This window comes from Anopheles bellator, chromosome 1, assembly GCF_943735745.2.
Source record: "Anopheles bellator chromosome 1, idAnoBellAS_SP24_06.2, whole genome shotgun sequence".
In the NCBI taxonomy this organism is placed as follows: domain Eukaryota; kingdom Metazoa; phylum Arthropoda; class Insecta; order Diptera; family Culicidae; genus Anopheles; species Anopheles bellator.
Window position 1 is genome coordinate 58,048,013 of NC_071285.1, and position 21,769 is coordinate 58,069,781.

Genomic DNA, 21,769 nt, shown 5'->3' on the forward strand with positions numbered 1-21,769 from the left:
ATCGGCAGAGCACAGCGTAGCATCGCCCCACCGTACGCACGCATAAATAATGGACACAATTCGTTAGAACATAATCCTCCGCCGCCGTCGTGTGGTCCGAGACTAATTAATTCCATCTTCCGAAGAGAAACCCACCGTTGTCCAGCGGAGAACGTGGAGAAAATAGGCAATAATACCACGGCGGCGTAGCCTTAGGCCCCCACGGACCTTTAAGGTCACCATTCGAAGGGCCATTCCAGGGCTGGATCACGACTAAATTGACCACACGACGACGGCGACAACGTAGAGGGGCCGCTACTCGTGACTTTATCCAAGATTCCCGTGCGTAGCCGGGAAGCGTAGCCCTTCTCGGGCTCCAACAGCCCAAGTCAGGCTCATCGTGTGACGCCAGCATCAAAGGGTCTTCTTGGGCGCATATATTTATACTAATAATGAAATACGAGGCTTACAGACGGGTGAATTACATTATTTATCGGTACGATTAGATAGATTATAATTATTGGCTATGCCGAGGCCGGGGAGCGTTGTCTCGGACACCTAGCGACACCGCGGGGCGCTGTGGTCAATTCTTGGGCCGCGGTCTGAATCTTTCTTCCCGTTGACACTGCTTCTGTTCTTTGCGATGCGATTCCTTGGACCATGTGAAGCTTAACAAAATATTTTGTTATTGTTTTGGATAATTGTTAAAAATGATGGTTGAAAAGTGGCCGGATGCAACACATTACAGAACTGTTCGGAGGAGGTCTCGTCTCGAATAGTAAAGGTGAAATCACACCAAAACAATCCTAAACATGACGCAGCAACACCCGGAGCCCGGAGGAGATGGACCCCCAAGAGGAAGCTACTCAAAATGGGGCCCCAGCATAGTCAGATTCTTGTCACATTCCCCATCAACTAAATCTTATTGGTGCTGCGCCGATGCTGCTGTTGGGGACACACTTTCCAAGTGCTTCTACATCCATTTCAGGGCTTGGCGTGTAGCACTCAGCAGGTGCTCATCGTTCCCCTGCGCACACATCAAAATGTCATTAATTTCAACCGTGCTCGCCTTCGACAGCGGCTATGGCATCGGTGTCACGGATCGGGTCTGAAATTTATTCACTTTATCCCTCCCCAAAGCACCCGGGACCTCCGTAATCCAACCAGCATTTGGGCACCGACCAGAGTCCCGGGTAATTGCCACCAAATCCCGCGCCTCGTAGCGCAAGCCTAGAGCAATAATAGACCTTGCTCGGGCCCGATCCTGGTCAGCTTCCGAACAGCCCTTCTGGGAGCGGTTCCACTGTCAATCTCCGAGTCCGTCGTGTTGGTCCGTGCTCGGAATATTGAATGAAGTCACAACAAAAAACCCATCATCACACCGGGATCCGGAAACCAACCGACCGGGTGAGCGTGCCATGGTGGCCAGTTGGTCGTTCGAGGCCGGAGGTTCCGTCGAACAGATCGTGGACCGTGCTGGCAGCCAAAGTAAACATAACTGTTGATTGATTTATCCAATTCCACCGCTCAGAGTCGTCGGCCGGCCGCCGGAAAAATGTGGCGGAGTAAGGAGGTGCTTCTCCGTAACGCAACCGGAAAGCGACTGTTGCAAACGGTGCACCCGGTTGGCGTCTTTGGCGGCCCTGTAGGGTTTATTGGAAGACTAAACACCGAACCGAAGCATCGCCGCCAGCCGGCGATAGGGGTTGGCAAATTCCCTCTTCAGCTGCCATTGGCAAACACAGACCCCCACAGTGTTTGGGTTGCAAGAAATCAATTTCCTAGTGTCCGCTCCCCTCTCCGCTCGTTAGATAAACATGCTCCGGGGGGGGAGCGCTGGTAGGGAATCGTTGGAGGAATAGCATAAAATTGCACACTTAATTACTTTGTTGCAGTAGCATTGTGACGCTTCCGTTCCTGTTTTGGTACGAGGGGCCGTCGGTTCGGCCCTAGATCGAACCCCATTTCGCGCAGACTCAAATTGTGCCTAATTTGTAATTTCCGGCTTTCGATGTCTGCCGTCATGTGTTCGGGGGGGTTGTGTCTTCGCGGAACATTTTAAAGAGGACATGCGCGTGGTCTGCGTCATCGAAACGCGTTCAACGTTAACGGTGGTCAGTTTTAACGAACGGAGTTAATTTTAGGCAGCTGACGTTTGGAATCGTTGGTCAGTTTTCTGCGCGACCCGTCTGGCACCACTTTGGCCCCATTTGTTGGGTAGAACGAAACAATCGGTTCGATTGAACGTTGGCTCTCGCATCTTACTGGCCTACGCGCGTCCTACCAGCAACCTAATTTCTCTCTCTCTTATCGCGCCCCAAACGATAAAATGAAGCCAACGTGACTCTACGTGGAACGGCCGCTCGCCATCGTCGTTTCGATCACCTTGCCAAGGTGTTTCGAACGAATGTTCCGTGGCCGGTTCGCGATAAGATAAGGGTGCGCGAGTAAACACGCGACACAGGGCGCGCTGTTTGCTCGTCAAGCAGTTCGTAGAAGTCGATCGAGGTTACACGGGGACTGGTGCTGCTGACAAACCACACCAACACACCGCGTATCGCTGATCGCCGAGGCCCACCCAGCGCAAAGGGTTGCCCGGCCGCCCCACATATCGATAAAAATCACGTTTATATTCAACCGAGCGACTTCTCGGCCCTCTGGCGATTGGTTTTGGCGTTGCTCAATAGTTTGGGTTTTGGCAGCTCGAACACAAATTGTCACACCATTTCTTTTTAACCAATAAATAACACTATCGGATCAAACAGATCGTGAAATTGATTTCACGACAGGGTGTTCCAAAAAGGTGGCATAATTTCGAAATCATGTTCCCCCGGCACGGTGGATCAATCCCTCGGGCGGAACAAATGGCCGAATCGATGTAAACAAGGCGGTGGACCGATCAGCCCAATGACGGAGGCTGACGGAAATAAAACATCGTCGTCATTATGTTCCTCCTTCGCTCCGGTTGGGAATGTTCGTGCCTTCGGCTCCTTCCCGATCCCCGTGTGGCCGACGGTTCAAGTGCAGCGGGACTCGGAAACTGGTTTCAACATCACTCCACTAACTCCCTCGTCATCCTTTATTAAACCTGTCCCCGTGGTACCTGCGTTAAAGCGCAGCCGTCGCGCGATATTCATCTTTCGCGCAAGACGACCTTGTGCAGATCCCTCGCGCGCGGCTACATTCCAGCGGCGTTGAGTGTCGTGTGGAGCTAACAAAAAACAAAATGCCTTACGAGCGGCCTGACATTGCCCCACAGACACTCGTACCGCAAAGTGTTCCGTCAACCGTTACTCACCTCTTCCAGTAATGATTTTTTGCTCCCCAAGGCGCTCCCAAGGTGTTGTGGGGACTTTTAAGAAGTGCACAAAAAAAGTGCAAGTTGTAAGCAAATTTGCGCCACGCTTTCGACAAAGCCAGTCTGTGGGGGGGGCTGTGTGAAACTTTCTGGACGCGAAGCCGTTTCGAGTCGTGCACGAGGCCCTTTCCGAGGACTCTCGTGTTGCGGCTCTGCCCGTCTAGGTGGCCCGTCCGTCCATTTCAATGCCAAATCGTCTCAAAGGAACGTGCACGCGGAAAAAAAATCAAAAATCACGATCGAAAACCGCTAGCGACGGGTAATGAGAGAACCCTCCGATATGCTCTTTCATTCCCCGTACGAGCATTTTTTTCCTATGTTTCAGGGGTTCGTTTATGTTAAAAATTCACAAACCCAGCGGTAGCTCCCACAAGGGGTCCACTCAGAGGTTCATCAAAGATGAAGGAACTGGTGGTCCACTGATGAATATATTGGTAAAAAATTTGTTTTTTAAATGATGATTCCTTATCTTATTCGTGAGAAAAATCGAAAAAAAAATCGGATTCAACATAACGGCCCGGTTGCCCCGCGGCAAGAAGCAAGAGCTTATTGCACGGCGTAACACTAAAATACGATCGCGAAGAGGTCCCAAACGAAGTCGATTATTTGTAATGTAGCCCCCCGCTGCTGCTGCTGCTGCTGTACAATCTGACATTTATGAACCCCGCGGCTTGGCCAATTGAAGCATGGTCAATCCTGCAAAAAGTTGCCGCCACCAAATCTTATCGACTTTTTCTTTTCCAGCTCTCTCGGAGCGGATTGCTGCTCCAACGGGACGCGGCGAGCACTGGGGCACCAACTGCGCCCCGCCATCGATGAGTTATGAAGCCCGAAACCACAATCGGTGGCAGAAGAACTGTGCATGAGGCGCATTTTATGCTGACGAATGGCTTCTTTTGCGGGCGAGGAACTCGAGAGCCGTCGGCCGGCGAAAGAGCCGCTGCTACATGCGTACACTTCGCCATTATCGTCGCGTATCTGTTGCGTGGCGTATGTAAAAGCGCATAACCCACTCAAAACCAGGGGGCACAAACACGGAGGATGAGCAAAAAGCGAGACACACAATGGACAATGCAACATTTGTCATTTTTTCGTATCACAACGTACGCGCGGGCGCGCGCGCGTCCTCTCGCGCTATTTTTCACATGTCCATGTTTTCAGTCCATAATATTGCCAATCGTAAAATGTGGAAAATTAGCGACAAAAACATGTGTAACAATGCACCCGCCACGGAACAACAACAATAAGCAGTTATGTTTCCGCCGGACCGCCGCAAGGGGTTGGGACTGCCGGAGCGGCTGATCCTTTGTCAGTTTTCGTCTAATCGAAAACAATTATGAATCCATTATTTATATCCCTTCTTATTGGGTCCATTCTTCCGGAATTGCGTCTGGGCAAAATCGCCGTCCGAAAACGACTTCCAAGAAAGTCTATCAGAAAGCCAATGGCTCAATATACTGCCACCCAACGCCAACCTCTTTTGCCATCTCGAGACGATCACCCAGAAGCTGAGTCCATGAGTTTCGCATATTCGTGACAAATTCAGCGTGTCGCGCATTTCGCGACGGTGGCTCGCTATTTACGGCGACCCGTTACCAAGTAACAGCAGGACGTACACGGTCTACCGACCAGTGGATACAGCGCCATAAAATTGTACTTGACCACCCCAAGAGGGGGGGAGCGTAGAGTTTGCTCATTATCAAAATTATCACCGAAGCGTGATCACGACGACGACGGTCCACGTCAAGTGCCGTTTTGCCAAAAGTAGACGACCGAGCGGGCTGACCACTGACCGTATCGTCACGTTGCTCTGGTCATATGGTCTCCCCGCCATGGAGAGCGCGCGATTAGAAAACCTCGACTGATCTCTGGCACTTGGCCAAGACGCGCCACCTGGAGGGCCGCTACCGGTTGACCGGGAAGCACGGGAGTTCAGAGACCCAATATGGCCGTCCCCGAGTCACGTGGACGAAAGGGAAAACTTACTGCACATTTCCAACGCCGCTGATGGCGCCGTCCGTCCGCAATCAGCGAAGCCTGAAGATAATCCGGACGCGTGGAGGTGCTGCCTAGCGGTTTCTGGATGGTTTTCTTAGCCACTGACCAACGCCAGCCGGTGTCCTCCCCCCCCCCCTGCCCCCCGTTCCCGGCGAGCTGCGAAAAAGGTGATTGAACCTCTGCCGCATCGCCGGCGCCATTTACAGTTTCTGGCAAGATTGCGGAGGAAAACTTTCCAAGTCCCCCGGCGGGGTGCTCCCTGCGGCGCCAAGTCTCTCCGCAGGGGGGTTTCCGGTGAGTGGAGCTAATTTTTTGCATGTGTGTGAGTGTGTGTCACAAACTAACCATGCAAAAGCCGAGAAGGAACAGTCGCCGAGCGGGAAGAGTTAGTTTTCAAAGACATTGCTTCACTTGCTGCAGGTGAGAGTTGCGTGAAGCGGACATACCCGAAGAAGTGCCAAAGACCGCCGTTTCTCGGAATGGCCATACTCAAGTGGGACACTTACACCCTAGGATGCCCAGCCAAACAGCTTAAACCTTATCGTTCGCAGCCTGCCGGAAGGGTATTTGAAAAGTTTTCTGCAAACTGAAGTGTACTTACTGATAAACCATTGATGGCTGACAAAGTATAGTGTCGAAGGAACCGACGCCAGGTTCTATTGTTACGAAAGGGCACTTGAGTAGCGTTCTCTGTTGCGCAAAAGTTGCCCAACGAGTGCAATAAAGTTTCCTCGTCAACGATCTCCTCTGGGTGTCGCGTAATATTTCAATTAGTTCGCAGGAAGTCCCTTCAGTTCGCCGGTGGTACTTTCCGTTCGTTTGTGACAAACGACAGCCGTCACTTTCCGGTCGATCGATTCTCGTTTGCATACTGTAGGTTCAATAACTTGCTCATAACTTAGGCCGCTCATTGCATAGATGCGTCAAAGATAAAAGGTTATCGATTCTGCACCCAACCATTTGATGTTTTCCGCCTGCAACCGGAGGGTTGTTTAATGGCCAACGCAAATGAATGCCACCTTCTGGAGGAAAGCGACCACAGTGCCTCAAAGTGCACTCGGTTATCATCGTTGAAGAGCTACTGATAACAGCCACCACTGGCCCTACATTCTGAACACAAAATACTGGAAATTGCAATAAAAGTATAAGAGAAGCGTCCAGTGTGTGGCAACCTTACGACTGACCAGTCCGTTTCATGACGTTCCCCACGTAGACGCTGTTGGAACCGGATTCTAAGGCTCACGTCACCGTTTCGCAATTTCGATGTAATCTCCCGTTCGCTTATCGTTGCGGGAAATAAATCTACACCAAAAACGCTTATCTACAAAGTGATGTCAAATATCGGGGGTTATTCCCTGGGCGCCCGTCCCCACAAACCCGTGCGCCTCATTCGCGAACTCACTGAAACGGATGCAACCCAACCTTGCGGATGTGTCATAAATGTTTGTACCAACAACAGACACCCATTACACGCGAGAAAAAATATACCTGTGCCGTTGCAAAAAAAACACCTTTATCTCGAGGAGCAACAGCAACGAGGTTCTAGAGCGTTTGCTTGTCGTTCGCTTCGATGACGCCATCACCTGTTCTCAGAGAAGCTCCGTTTGCTAATTTTCTAGCCAATTGCCTCACACATCGACATCGCGGGAAAAGAGTTGGAACTAACACTGGTACGCGGCCGGCTGGTGAGCTCGATCTGGGCTCAATTCCAACCTTGAAGAGGTTGTACTGGATTTTTGGGTTTTTTCGCGGTGGACTTTCAACAGCTTGCTTAGTGACGGGCGAAAGAAGCTGACGAAACGCTGATCAGCTGCGTCCACCAGGTAGACACGGACATCACACGGATCTCCTCACCCGCCGGGAGCGGCTAATGAGGTACACCGCCCGGTGGCCAACCTTTGGAACGAAACCCAGCGATAACCTCTCTGCGCCAACGGGGAGAGCTTTGCCCCCGAAAACGAAGTGAAACCAGCGAGCGAGAAAAAAACCCGCCGACAATGGAACGGATGAATTTCTTCCATTTATGGCCACCGCGCGGTCGTCCACTGCCCCCCCTCGGGTGTACCGCCACCACTACACAGCATCACATAGCGTCATGGTTGGCCCCGCCGGTGGCTTAGCATGAGTATGCAATTTATGCGCTACGGTGCGGGCCGTCGTCGTGTGGCCAGCCTGGCGGCGGCTTGACCAACCAACTTTACCCGACGGAGCCGCGTGTGTGCGCGATTGCTTCCGGATTATGCTGACCGCAGTTGTCGGGGAGCCCCAAACGGGTTTTTATCCAACATTGTGCTTGTTGTTTACGACAGTGTTTTTTTTTTTGCTGTAATCATTGGTTAATCTTGGTTCCCGTTGCAAAGTTTCTGAAGGCTTGCAAATTTTAGTTCATTTTAGTTAGTGACGCTGTGGATTCATCGCAGCGACTCGATTGTGTGAAGCCATGGCGGTCAAAAGTCCTGTTCTCCCACCATGTGGCTGTGGAATAAACATCTCAATAAAATCTCCACCGACAAGGACCCTTCATTGGGATTCCTAGAACTACAACCAAATCCAAATTCCAAAACCGATGTTCTAATTGGTACGCCACAATTCAATGGGTCTCTCTAATTGATCAATTAAAATTTCGTCCCACGGTAACCTCTTGTCCGACAAATAGACGTAAAAATAAACCCTCAATCGAACAGATGGAATAACAAACTGGACCAGCAAAATATATGGAGAGATACGAGACAGTACGGACAACTTCAAAAAGGTTTCCATCACGACACGACGAGAAAACGCGAAAATTATCATCTCGTTTACCGTGGGTGTTTGCGCTTTCTATTTTTATTCCAATTTTGTGTTTGGTTTTGCTCTTATCGTGCCCGAGAAGTGGCGAATGTCAAGGATGCAAAACACGTTTCTCACCTGACCACCGGGACCCTGCAGACCTCGCTGCCCGCGAGTGAGGTCTCCCCATTTATCATACTCATCGCTATCTCCGTGCGTCCACCACAACAGCCATTTTGTCTCCAACATCATTTTCGCAGTCTTGACAACGTCTGCGACGGTGGCCCAGTAGGCCGGCCGACTACTCACACTGCAGACAAAATGTGTTTTTGTTGTTTTTTCTTGCCCCTCACGTGCCTGGAATATTGTGTTTTTCTTTTCCCTTTGACACTACCGATAAGATGAAGCAGAAGGTCAGTCATTTTCGGGCCACGACGTCAGCGCTACTACAAAGTGCCGAACAACTGTTTGTCGTACAAAATTGTGTTGATTTTTTCGACTATCCATCGTGATGGTGACTTGGTGTCTTACTAAACCAAGGAAGCTCTGATGGAGTTACTCTTGCACGACACCCGAAAGTGCCGTGGCATCTGAGTCCACGCAGCGCAGCGAGGTGTACCAGTTTTACCCAAAGGAAACTCAATCTGCTGGTATTTGCTTAGAGAAAACAATTTTCATTACTGTTCCCACAACCCGGTGGGCCATCGTTAGGGAGAGCCGGCCAAACTACGGCCACCGCAGCTGCCCCTTTCGCAGGAATTGGCAAGCCGTAGCCAAGGTCCGAGCGTTGGATGGTGTTGGTTTATAATTTCATGGTGAGTTTAGCTGCGCAAACACCAGGTTTGCAAGCTCCTGAAGGGTTTCTGCAGCTCCCATCGTGGGGCCGCGTCCAGAGTCATCTGCCTTTGACCACGAAAAGCAGGCACCCGGACAGTGAAAACTAACCTTTGCGGGCTTCGGCTCGTCGTAGTCGTATTCGACCAGGTGCATACTGCTACTGCGGCTGCTGCTGCGTGTCGAGGGCGTCATCGGTGACATCGGTGCCGATTGTTGCAGATACATGTTTGCTGGCATTGCGGTTGGTTTGCTGAAGAAGATGTTTGCTAGCCTTGGGATGTGACTTGCAGAGCCAAGCGGCTGTCTGGCGGTTTGTTGGAAGCTGTCTCAACCGGTTACCATCGAGTCAGACAGCAAGAGGCGGTGGGTCTTAGCGCCGACAGTATTCGAAAAATTATTTTCCACACGCAAACCAACACACTCGAAGGCTGCTCCTTGGCGTGAGCGAGTAATTAAACGGTAAATCTAATTATCGACAGCATTATTCAAACTCCCGACGGTTTGTCGGCGCAGGGCGGCACTATTGAGGACACAGCACACGTTTTTACACTTCCTTTGCAAGTGCTTCGATTTTTTCTCGCACCTCTCGGTAGGCCGAGCACACCATACGCTCGGCAGCCTTGCATGCACGCACGCACGCACTAATCATTCAAATTACCATGCCAACGGGCTACGTGCACGTAGTAAGCCTGGCGTGGCGTGGTTCGAAATAATTTAATTTTCACTTCAAACGTGCGGATGCGGAAATTTCACCGTTTTATAAACCTTTCTTTTCCTTCGGAACGATCACCGCAGCGTTTCGGTTTCTTTTCCGTGCAATTAAAGCACTTTTCGCCGGCCACAAAAAGAAGACACACGTTGCTGCACAATCTTAAGTGATCAGGACAAACGATGGCGTTTTACTTTGACAGACGAAGGTTGTTTGAGTTTCGCCTTCCGTGCCAATTCGTAGCCAATTTCACTTCCCAAAAACCGTTGTACCGTGTCGCCTCCACCCCAAAGGATTACAGAATGTGTTATTTTGGCAGCAAAATACGCTTCACGCACTCCAATCCAAATCACTGTCACTGAAGGAGAGTGAATCTACCTCCGATTGGCGAAGGGTTTACACTTTGGATCAAGCTCACAGCAAACCCACAATTTTGCCTAAAAGGGCCACCGACGGAGCTTTGCGCCTATCCCCACAAACACTGCCACCCACCTGTACGCGGAGTGCCGGCTCAATCTTGCGACGTTAATCACATTTTCTTGAATAAAATCAACACGCACGCCTCGGGCAGCAACACACGGGACGGCACGCCAGTGCAAACTTGTGCCGTATGTAAACAGCTTAAACGCGGTTATGTTGATTTCGTTTTTCGTTTTGTTCGAAAAGCTCCGTACTTCGCGACGGAACGCGTCGAACGATGGTTGTTGAGACCGACGAGCGAAACGAACCGCTCTCTGGCACGGCTACGCAACGAATGAACAATGAACGCTGTGTTGCCCCTTTGAAGCATACTAGAAACAACCGGGTTGAAAGACAGCAAGCATAAAGCAATAGCATGAGAGCATAAAAAGCTCCCCGAGTCTCTCTTCTCACTCCGGTGAACCTCGTGCAGATGTTCACTTGGCACGCAAGCACGAGGGTTGAACGAAAAGACAGCATCCTTCGGAAATGAAGTACTTGAACTTTACTTATTTTCACACATTTACCCTTTTACGGGGAACTGGGTAGCGGTTTATCTGTTTCTCAATCCTCAGCACCAAAAAGGATCAGTGATATTTTGATTGCTTTCGGAACAATCAGGGCAGTAAGGAGCTGTTAGGTTAGGTTAGGTGCTTTCGGAACATTCAGGGCAACAACCATCGAATCTGAAACAACGTCCTGGTTCAGAGTTTTTTTTTTCTTTTGTATTATGTAGAGCCTTTTAATCGCCTAACATTCGGCTCATAATCCTGGTTCAGAGTCACCAGCGAGTTCATGCGAGAGAAGACCGAAACTTATCTCACTCTCTCTCTGTTTACACCACAAACTTGCTCGTTCACTCGCCAACGTCTCAGTTCAAAAAAGCCGGCAACAGTGAGAAGTGAGATGCGGTGAATCGATTCACTCACCGGCGTGTGTTGGCATCCCGAAAGCCGGTTTCTCATCCGGTCCTTTGCTACCGACCCGCCGCCACTTTCAATTCCTTTTTTCTTATCGCTTTCGGTTCTGAAGGTCGTTGCCGACGGCCAAACTGAAGAATACTAAACCGGTATCGCGTGAGGGTGCTCTGGGCGCATAAAAGAATACTGAAGCCAATTATCTTTTCACCGGTAATTCCACCGGTGATAGCGCATGATAACGTGCGGACTTTTGGGACGTGAGTTTGTGGTTTTTTATCCCATCCGACGTTTGTGAAATCATTTCCAAAGACCTCCAGTGAAATGCGCCGAAACCGATTCACTGCTTATTTTGCGTACTAATTTCCCATGCAGTCGCGGTCCGGTTGATGATCGTCTCATAAAATTAAAGGCCCATGCCCAAAGGCTCAAAAGAGGCCGGGTTTGTTTTCTTACGGCGTGTTCGTTTGCGGACTCTTCACAACCAAACTCTGCCACAACTTTTGAACCGGTCCCGACCGGAATGGTATCTTGCTTTCGGCTTCCCGACTCCGACCGATTGCAAAAATTATGCTAATTTCTATTAGCACCCGGCCAAGAAGGTGGAGCGAGGAAGAGGACAACGCTCGGAAGGGTCGTCAGCGGGAGGTGCGTGTCTTCATTTACCTGGGACGACGATTGGTCCGTCAACTCCAAAAAGAAAACGTAAACAACTCGACTCAGCCATCCGATTCATTGGAGACAATCCCAAAACCCTGGTTCGAATCCGAAGGCAGCGTGCGACCTTTTATGACCCAACGACAGTTTCAACGGTGTTTGGTGACCCTCCGAGGGTGAAGGTTAAGAGCGGGAACAAAGCAGAACCATTTATTGCTTTGGACAACATTTTAAAACAAATTATTCAACGACGACAGTTTTCGACTTGGCCGAAACCTAGCCCTCAAAGACCAGCTCCGGAACTGACCTCTGCCGAAGGGTAAGGGGACGCCCTACGAGCCTCCAGCTGGGAAAGACTTACTTTTGAAGTGGAACGACTTTGTTGGCCATAAACCGGGCCACCGGTAGAGAGCGCATCCAGGAAACGACTTATGGACTTTTGGGTTACAACACGAAACTCGTCAACCATTTCCGGAGATTTCTCAATGGACGAATGATGGACAAACTACATTTCGAAGCAGAGTTTTGCGAAATACGTAAGATGTGAAACATGAAGTCATCGACGAGAAACTAAAACCGGTTTCCATCTTCTCTTCGTTTGGCAAATTTTTCCAATTTAACGCTGAATATTGACCGGAACACGGTATTTACTGTATGATATAATGCCAAACCCGATCCTCAGATGGTCATCGTCCTGCTGCTTTCTGAATGACCGCAGCAGGCAGGCAAGATTCGGAACCGCTGATGAACGGGGCACACCACACATACATTGGGATGCAGATTTTTCGTGATTAAACCATGGTCAGTTCCACCGACCCTTACAGCAACCTTCCTGCTTTTACCAGTGCTCCGGAGACTCTGGTTCTCGCGCTGACAAAAAAACTGGGTGTCATTAGCGTAATTATACCGTGCGTGCCACGGACTTCGCGTACCGGAGGACCCGATGAGTAACGAGCCGGCAACTTTTGCGTGGAAAGAATGAATTATAAAGTTCATGACCAACGGAAAAAAGGAAGTGCTCGAAAGTTAATCACACTCAGGACAGGGCAGGAACACATCAACGGGATGTGAGCTTCCAACAAAGATAAAATGAGGTAAATGAAAAACCATGATCCTGATGGAACAGCAAAGAGAGAGAGAAAGATTTCGTAAGAACCATGTGGTCACTGACGCGAAATGACCAATCCAAACCGTTAACCAAGATGACCTTTCTTTCGACGTTTCATTAACGCGCGGACACTTTGTTGGCCAAGCGACTTGTCCCACTTTCTGTGCTAATGAATTTAAACTTCCCCTAACGATTTGTAGCCTAACCGTGCTAAGTGTCTGCAGTGAAAGTTCTGCGGAACCAATTGAAACGCATTCAAGTATCGCTAAGTTCTTCTGACAGCTTATTCGTTCGCAATTTATCTGGTTGTCAAAGAAAACAAATAACATCCGCATTCGGAACGTGGCGTCTTTAAAGGGAATGCACCCAGCAATTGTAGCGCTCAACTGTGCAATCATCTTGAGAATCCGCCACAATTGGTTGATTTATTACTGTCGCTTCGCCGGACCTCAGGTCAGGTCGCAGCAAATGCGCGAATCGAGCGCCATTTTTTCGCGCAAAACAATTAAACGCCTCCGGCGGCATCGTGCAAGAAAGGGTACAATCTGATGAATGCGCGCCGCAGAAGAGAGCATGCCGGAGGCCGCCCGCAACAGCTGGTGTATGTAAGCACGAGAGAGGTCCACAGATTGTGTCCCGGGTCCTAGTGGTCAGCCCACGGACCGGGAATGCTCCGCGGGAATTAAGAATGCCCGAGAGCCCCGTACGCTCGAGATTGGACGATTCTGATTAACGCGGATGAATTATGCGATCGTGTCACTTTACGCACGTTACTCTGCGTGGCGGAAACGATGCATTCGCTCCGATTTGTTGTCTGTTTTGCGCGTTTGTTGCGCAAATCGTTTCCGTTTCGCTTTTGGCGCGCCTTTGGTTTTTTTTGTTTTACTCGAACATCGTATTTCAATGGCGAGATGCGAGAATTGGCGAGATCTTTATGCCTTGTGTCCGTGAGTTCGTGAAGCGATTAATAAAAAATGTCTTCCTGGCAGAAACATTAATTTAGTTGGATAATTTACGATACAGTTGTGCATGCATTTAACAAAAGACACAATTAAATATCGTATAATGGATAATAAGAATGGATGTATGAAGTGATGCGAAACCACCGCAACACGAAATGGGTTAATTAGTCGCTGGGGCCAAGAAGAAATATTGCTTCTACTCAAGCGTAATGTTTCCTCGAGCCGAAGGCGGATCTGGTTCGAAAATTGAAATCTCCTAACGAGTTCCGTGCTCGGCGTAATGTATGTAACACAACAGGCCGAAAGGGTCTTAACAACTCTACCGATCAATTGCGGCGCCCATGCTGGTGCCCTTTACCTCCTGTAAGCTCATTAACAGGACGCGGTGGAAGTGGTCTCGATCTCGAATGCCCACGATTATCTCCCTAATCCCGTTCGTCTCACGTCGGCAATTCTTCACCATAAAAGTTGGCACATTTTCGGTACCATTCGGCCGATTCCATCTACCGCCGTCCTTCAACAGGCCACCGCTGGTTCGCTGGACCGCGTCCCGTGCACGCGGTCGAAAAGGGTTTGGGCAAGTGTGGTGTTACGGCGAAACCGTTCACTTTTTCCCCATTGGCACCTCCTCTCGATGAGAGCGACGAAAGAAAGCATAAGTTTTGTTATGCGGCCAGCAATGCTCAATGGCCACGTCGATTCGAGAGCCCTCGCCGGAGCAACGAAAAGGGGAACCGTGTGTGTTACATGAGCAAATTACAAGGGGCGAGGAAAATGGCACACCGGCTGACGGCTGCCGAGACGATCGCGATCTGCCGCCGGGCCGCCGGGAAGAAAGCGAACCACCAGTGGCAACTTCGTAACATGGGCGTCCGCTGCTTCGAAAACTGCTTGCGCCACGTGATTTTTAAATCAGTGTTTGCAGCAAAATTTCAAGTTTCTTTTGATGACCCCCAAGTCGTCTGCGTTCGGATCGGTTGCTCATAAGACGATGTACCAGCGGACCACGAAGCAGCAGAAAGGACGACCGCAAAACCGCACCGTCCATCCATCTTCGTGGGGCCAAGGAAGCCGGGAACTCTTGTAGTAGCAGCAGACGCAACGTAACCTAATTGTCCAGGTTGATGAATTGCACTAATGATACGCTTCCTTCACACGTGCGACTTGAGAGGGCTCCGTGGTCGGAAGGCATTCAGAATCACATGGATCCGAACTTTGCCACATCATCGCCGCAGTCCTACAAAAGCGTGATGCAATTACTTGCATCCGAAATGCACTTACACCTTTCTTTTTCCCGCCGCAACCCGATTGTGACTTGGATGGATGGGTGTGACTCGAGCGCCGCTGAAGGGTTCCCTCGTAACCACAATCGCGCAATTGGGAGCAAAATTCTTCCCGGAAGTCGACACTCGTCTCGGAAGCTACACGATTACCGAGAGTATCCGGTCTGCTAAAACGGAAAGAAGAAAATGCAAAAACCGAGAATATTCTTTGCGTCGTCGGCCAGTGATTGATTGCTTTCCGCGGACATCACGAGACGTGGCTCTCCGGCGGGGGACATTAAACCGACATTAGAAATGTCGGCCACACGGTCACAAAAATTTCCTCAAGCTCGCCCTTTCTTTTCGCTCCGGTTCTTTCTTGGCCCCGCTCCGATCCGGTTTATGGCTGCGGCCGACTCTTATCGGATTTGTTGCTCCGTTTCGCCTTCTTAAGCTGCAATTAGAAATCGGTCAAAATGGAACAATCATGTTCCCGGGGATAGACGATGCGTTTGAGAAGTTTGCCAAAGAAAAACATGATCCGTGGTGAACGACAAACTTTTGTGGCCCGCCAAACTTCCCCACGAGGGGTCCCGGGGTCGCATACACAAAAAATCGTCCTCCGCCAGCCAGGCAGGAAGAAGCTGGTTCCTCCGGTCGGGATTTAAGGGCGCTTTTTTGCCACCACCGGGAGTGGTTTCTGAGGCGGACTCCGCGATTGTAACCGCCCGATTGGCGTGCGATGATAAATGGGTTTCGATTTAATGGCCGAAGGTTGTGCAGAACGTTTGTTTATCCACGTCGGGAGCGGCCCCAACGTTTTTGGCGAAGAATTCAACAGTGAGTGAGCGAGATTGATTAGAAGCAGCTTTATTGGGCCATGGAGCGCTCAATGAAACTGGGGAATTGGTGTAACTTTCGTGTTGGCCCCGTCCCAAGCTAAACAGCGGCAGCCTAAAGCCCCTTAAAATTCTACCAAAAAAGTGGGACTTTATTCGTCAATCTATCAAATCGCGGGCTGGCTTTCCTATAATGATAGTGTTTTTGTTTAATGAAATCCATTCCCGAGATTATAATTAGCGGCGAATGTGTAGGAACACTGTTATTTGATGATGATTTTTGGACTTTTTTTCCGATATTTCAATCGTGATATGTAATCCATCTCGAGCATATCCTTCTTGGCATCAAATGTCGTTTTCGAGGTGGCGGCCGGCCCTCACCGGACCCGATTGCACACCCGATTAACCTCGTTTATCGTTTTGATTTTTTCACTCTACTTCTCACATTTTTGTGCTCATTAAATCGTAAATCTCACAACAACCCACGGCACGGCCGCCGAGCCATGGACGAATTTTCTTTTTATTCCTCTCATTTCTGCCCGTCACTCGCGGCTCGAGAACCTTGAAGCCTTCGCAGGCCACAGGCAGTCCGGTGGAGTTCGACTTAACACACCGAGCCGAACGATCGATGGGATCGAATTTTATTGGGACCGCGCGGTAATTGCAACTTCTGCCACACAGTCCGACTAAATGTCAGATGAATTAGCCGTTTCTTTTTGGGCCCCCATAAAAGCCGCGTTCGTTCGTGCAAAAGCCCACACAGAGCTACTGGTACTGTTGGTGGGGTTTTACAGTCCACGGTGTTTTGTTTACTCGCGCGAAGCATTAAAACGCAAGGACACAGCAGAAGGTGCAGCGAAAATTAACCAGCAATGCACGGTGCTATGAGCTATTAGCGCCTGAGGCCCCCCCGCCACGTATCGACCCGTAAATAATTGGATCAACTGTCTCGGTCCCAATCGGTCCCAACTGTCCGCTAAAAGTCCAGCAACTTCAAAGGTAACTTCAAAGGATCGCCTTCGAGTCGGCGCAAGGAGATCATGGAAATGAGAAGCACGCAACAGAGTTTGGACGGTGTTTTCAACATCCGGTCCGAAGAACCGATAGCGAGCCATCGTCACGTTTACCCGTCGTTTCATGTCTTTGGCGTGCACTTCCGCCGAACAGTTCAAAAGAGCGGTGCATTGCACCGCTAACCTCTTAGCTTAGCTCGGAGCGGCACATCTTACGCGGGCATTAGATTAAAGGCCGCGACGTGGATCTCCTCGGTGGGCCTTCTTCCTGTAGGGCTACAAATAAGACTATCGAAAGGATTGGGCGCGGCGTGCACAGGCCAATGAAAGCCAATGAATAAATGCGCCTGCGAACGGTATCGAGCGGCCAAGCTCGATACACAAATGGAAATGTGGAACAACACCTCTACGGTGGCACCAGCCAATGGCCCCAATGGCTTTGTTGTGTTATGGACAGCGTGGCCCGAGAGAAAGAGGTTAAAAACTGCACACGTTGCACACTGGTAATGCACCCGAAGGCCCTAGAAGGGAAAAGGTCACCCAAAGGGCTGTGACCACGACCAAGCCGACGACGACGACGTGATGTGGTGTGCTGGATGCAATTAAATGCACGCAAAATTTACATTTCGGTCCGGTGCCAAGAAGTGGCCGGAACGTGAACGTAGCGCTAGTGGCGGCGGGCGATTAAAAGCCGTTCAACAGTTTGTTGTCGACCGTTTGTGGCGAAACGGGTGGCAGAAAGCCGGTCCGGGAGGGTTAAAAGTGACCATATACGAACTGGTCACGGTTACATTTGTTTATTTTGCCGAGATAACTGTTGTAGGACCTTAGGGAACAAAGGGGCCACGGACTAGCGACTGCGAAGTCTGTGCCTCGAATCCTGTTTACTTTGCACCTTCAACGCTACTAACAGTTGTTCCATAGACTTGGAGTGTATAAATTTCTTTTTTTTCTTAAAACAATATCACTATGTATACACCGAAAAAAAAATTAATAATGGAGACCGTAGCCGATTCGAAGATTAATAAACAGTCGACCAACAACCTGTTGCATGTCGTGCCACATATCTGAAGATCAAACATAACTCTTCCGATATCAATCCGAGAAACGAATGGGAGAGCGAAGAAACCAGTTTCACCGGCGCGTGGAGAGCATACCGAGCATAATGTGGCACACGAATTCCGCATCCCGCACTAATGAAGTTATCAAACAACCTCCAATTGGCCCCGGCCATAGGTCGGAGCGACGCGGCTGACGCCCAATAATTAAGACCACGATGATGATTATTACCGCGGCCGATGACGGACGGACGGGAATGACACGGCGCACCGCAATTAATACAAATTAAAAGCGATTTGTTGGCCAAAAGCCGCCGACGGGGACTTTGGGACAAACCGAGGGGCGCCGAAAAGACGCTAAAAGCCGCTCTATCGCGAAGTGTGATAAAAGCGAAGTCGGGAACCCTTTCGTGGTTAGAGTGGGAGTTATTCAAATCACAGGAATGGTCGGCACTTCTGACCCATGTGGCGACCATTCGTTCTTAATTTTAGTACAGTTAAGGGCATGCTTCAACGTGTAGGCGGTTTTCGTGTCGGAACCGTTTCTGCAGCCAACCTGGCCCTTCAGACGTCAGAAAGAGCCCCACTAGGCGGGCGGCTTCTGGAGTTCAGCGCAGCGACGTGTGGGCGCGCGCTACCGTGTCACGTATCAAACCCTATCTGCCATCGCTCGGGAATAATAGGTTTTGCTTTTAGTGAAACATTTTAATGACCCTCACAACAAACAAACACGTTGGAGGTAACATTCTGGAGTCACCCCTTCCTCCCAGAGCATGGTGTGCCGCCGTCGTCGCCGTCGAGTACCGGTTCCTTTAAAGTTATGAACATTCCAAAGCATCCGACATTCTCACCACCAGCCGAGTGGATCCTCTACATTCTCGAAATCCAAAATCAAGTCTCGAGGCAGATCGGGATCAAGTTTTTGGGAACACGGAATATGTCATCCCTTACGCAACCGCAACAGCTGCGTGGCGTAGCGTTTCTCGCGCATTTTATCGTGGGCCTAGAAATAGTGTCGCGTTTTGATAAAGCTCTCACGTTCGCGCGTTCCAATATGTGACAGGGAATTTAATTAAACAATTAAAACCGCTGCCAAAGGTGGCGATGAGTGAGAATGGATAAAAAAGAATGATGGAAAACATTAAAACAGCCCTTAAATGGGCCGTGGGATCGAGGATTTTGCGTTGATACACGATAAAAGACGATATTCGGCTGTTACTGTAGTGTATCTACTGAATTACTTCAACGTGAACTGAAAATTTTACGGTAACGGTAATCTCAGAATAGGACCAAAGTGTTGATTCATTTCGCGCTCAAAATGCCCTCTTCGCAAACTGCTTTTAATTAAATAAATTTAATCATTTTCCAACCAACGCAGGTGGCGCTGAGCTGACAGCGTCAGCAAAGTGCATTTTTCGCAACGGAAATGAAAAGCACGTCGCGATGAAGCAGGCCATGAAATGTGACACTCTTCGGTGGAGACAACGAAAAGGAGCAACTCGCGTCTGGTACAAAATTAACCAGAAAATTCAACAAGTTACTTGCCGTTGAGCAGGTTGTTTTTTCATCACGGCATCCCTTGAGTAAGTTCGTGACGCTTAGTAAGTGTTTAAAGCTAAACATGCTCTAAAACAAGGGACGGCATTTGTCCACTAATTTTATTGGTCGCTTGATTGGGGGCATGTAAAAGGTCCACCTCAAAGATGCTCGTACCGGCTCTTTAGATTCACCACTAATTTCCCTATTCAGATAAACTAAAACCTGTGTACACACGTGTGGTAGAGAAAGAAAATACCTCAATCTCTCGTTTTTCAGCACGAATCCGATAAAAAGCAACAACCGGTGGCGTAGCGACATCACCATAAAACGCTCACCGTGAAGGTCGCAACCCTAAAAGCCAGCCTCTAATGGTGGGCAACATGGTGCGCAGCATGTAAAAACCTACGAATATTTCTCGTTTTACAGGAAATATAATTAACGTTCCCGTACCGCCGGGGCTGCTGATTGCGGTTTTCACGTTGGTGGCACATTTTACGACGAAATTTAACGGAAAAAACACGCTGCTAATTTAAGTCCTCCCGACCGGAAGAAAAGCTCACAAATCTGAACAGCGTGCAGCGTCATTTCGGCGTCGGTGGACATAAAACGAAAGCGGCCGGCTGGATGATGGCTCAGTATCGTCCGAATCTCTCCTTTCGAACAAAAAAAAGACATTTTAACTTTTCCCTCTTCGCCACTACGCGCACTGATAAAGTATGAAGAATGGGACTCTCAAACCAACAACAAAAAAATGGCAAATGGCGCCCATCGGACGAAAAGAGGTTAACCCAAAGTAGAAGGAAAGAGCTGCACACAATGATGCTCCGGCAGCGGGCAAGCTAAAAAAACTAACAACATGAGCGACGTTGCCGTCAGTATGGGCGACACGGATGAATGTTGAGCAGACTCAAGTAAAACCACGTTTGACACAAATTACAAAAATCGTTATTTAATGTCGTGGTCCACTCCAATGCTCGCTCTCCACACGTTTCCTTCAATCTCACGATCATCCTCCGAGATAAGAAACATTTGATGCAGAAAACGGTGTCCCAGCTCCCAAACAATCCCGGAAGCCGCCCAACAACAATATTCGCGAATGGCCAAATAAAATGTTGGTTTACTTTGCTTTCACTCCGTGGTTTGCTTTTCTCTGCTGCGGAAGTTTTTATTTTCGGTGTGGAATAGTAAAAAACTCCGAACAAAAACACAGTGCCACTTTGGTCCTGAGGTGCACTCTACGCCAATTGGCGGAACCAACAGCCAGCCAGCCAGCGCAACATAACCGTGTCCCCAGCCATCAGTCATTCCTGGATTGTTGAGCGCGTTGGGATTTTTTTCCGCTTCAGTCCTTTATTTCGTCCAATAAAACCTCCTAATCCTGTGGGGTCTCTGCGGTTTTCCTATATACCGCACCGCGGACCGCAAAACACTGCTCTTCTGAATGAGATTTCTGCTTTTTTCTTTGCGAAAGTTAACCGAATAAAGTGGATTACGGTTCTGACAGGAACCGCCGCAATGGCTACTCACGCCTCGATACGACCCAGACCCATTAATTCCTTCGCTATTCAGTTTTGTTTATAATGCATTGAAGTTAGTTTTAAAGCAAAATCGGCATTAGTTTTTATAGTAAGTGTAAAATATTAGGAACCTCACCACTTGAATGGTTCATCTGATGAAGCAATGAAAAGCCCACGTAATGCATATAATGTGTAAATTAAGCGATAAAAAGAATGCGATCATCATTAACCGTCTGTTCGGTGGATTGATTTCGCGCTATAAATTATGTCCCCTTAAGCAGCCGGTCCCTTAAAAAGGCCTTCGGGGCAGCCTCATCGTCGTGTTGCATTTAAACACTGGTTTCCCCAAAACCGTTCCTCTTCAATCGTTTAAATTCTCGTTCGATGCTCCGAAAACTGCCACCGGAGTGCTCCGGGAAGAAAAAAGAAAAATGTTCCAAAAAGGTGTCAAATTGTCAGGAGAAAAACCAATAAATAAAACTTCTCCCTTCCGAAAGCATCATCCGCTGATTTGGTGGCCCAGTTTTCTTCGCCTTCGCCACTTGATAAGACCACGGCTCAGACGTGTTGTCTCTTAATGCTTCTTGATGGTGGCCAACAGCAACGCAGCAGCAGCGAGCGCAGTGGTTTAATGGGAGTGTTTCACCAACGACAAAAATGGCATCCCGTTTAAGGGCGACGATGAGAGGCGACCCATTTAACGACGGAGACTTTGGGCCGCGTCACTGTGCCGCAGACTGAAGAAGAAGAAAGGCACAAATTAAATTACCGGGAATCCTAGCCGATCC

General features: G+C 49.3%; 1 protein-coding gene across 2 annotated transcripts in view; it reads right to left on the minus strand.

Moving 5' to 3' along the window:
• LOC131208997 (breast cancer anti-estrogen resistance protein 1) overlaps window positions 1-21,769 on the minus strand; it is an 88,545-nt gene that overhangs the window by 46,153 nt on the left and 20,623 nt on the right. Inside the window, exon 1 of one of the 2 annotated variants that reach the window (XM_058202074.1) lies at window positions 9,050-9,263. The exons of the other annotated variant lie outside the window; for it this stretch is intronic. Coding sequence (XP_058058057.1) covers window positions 9,050-9,178 — 129 coding nt within the window. The 5' untranslated portion in view covers window positions 9,179-9,263. Of the gene's footprint in view, window positions 1-9,049; window positions 9,264-21,769 lie in introns of those variants that run through there. 2 annotated transcript variants of the gene reach the window in all.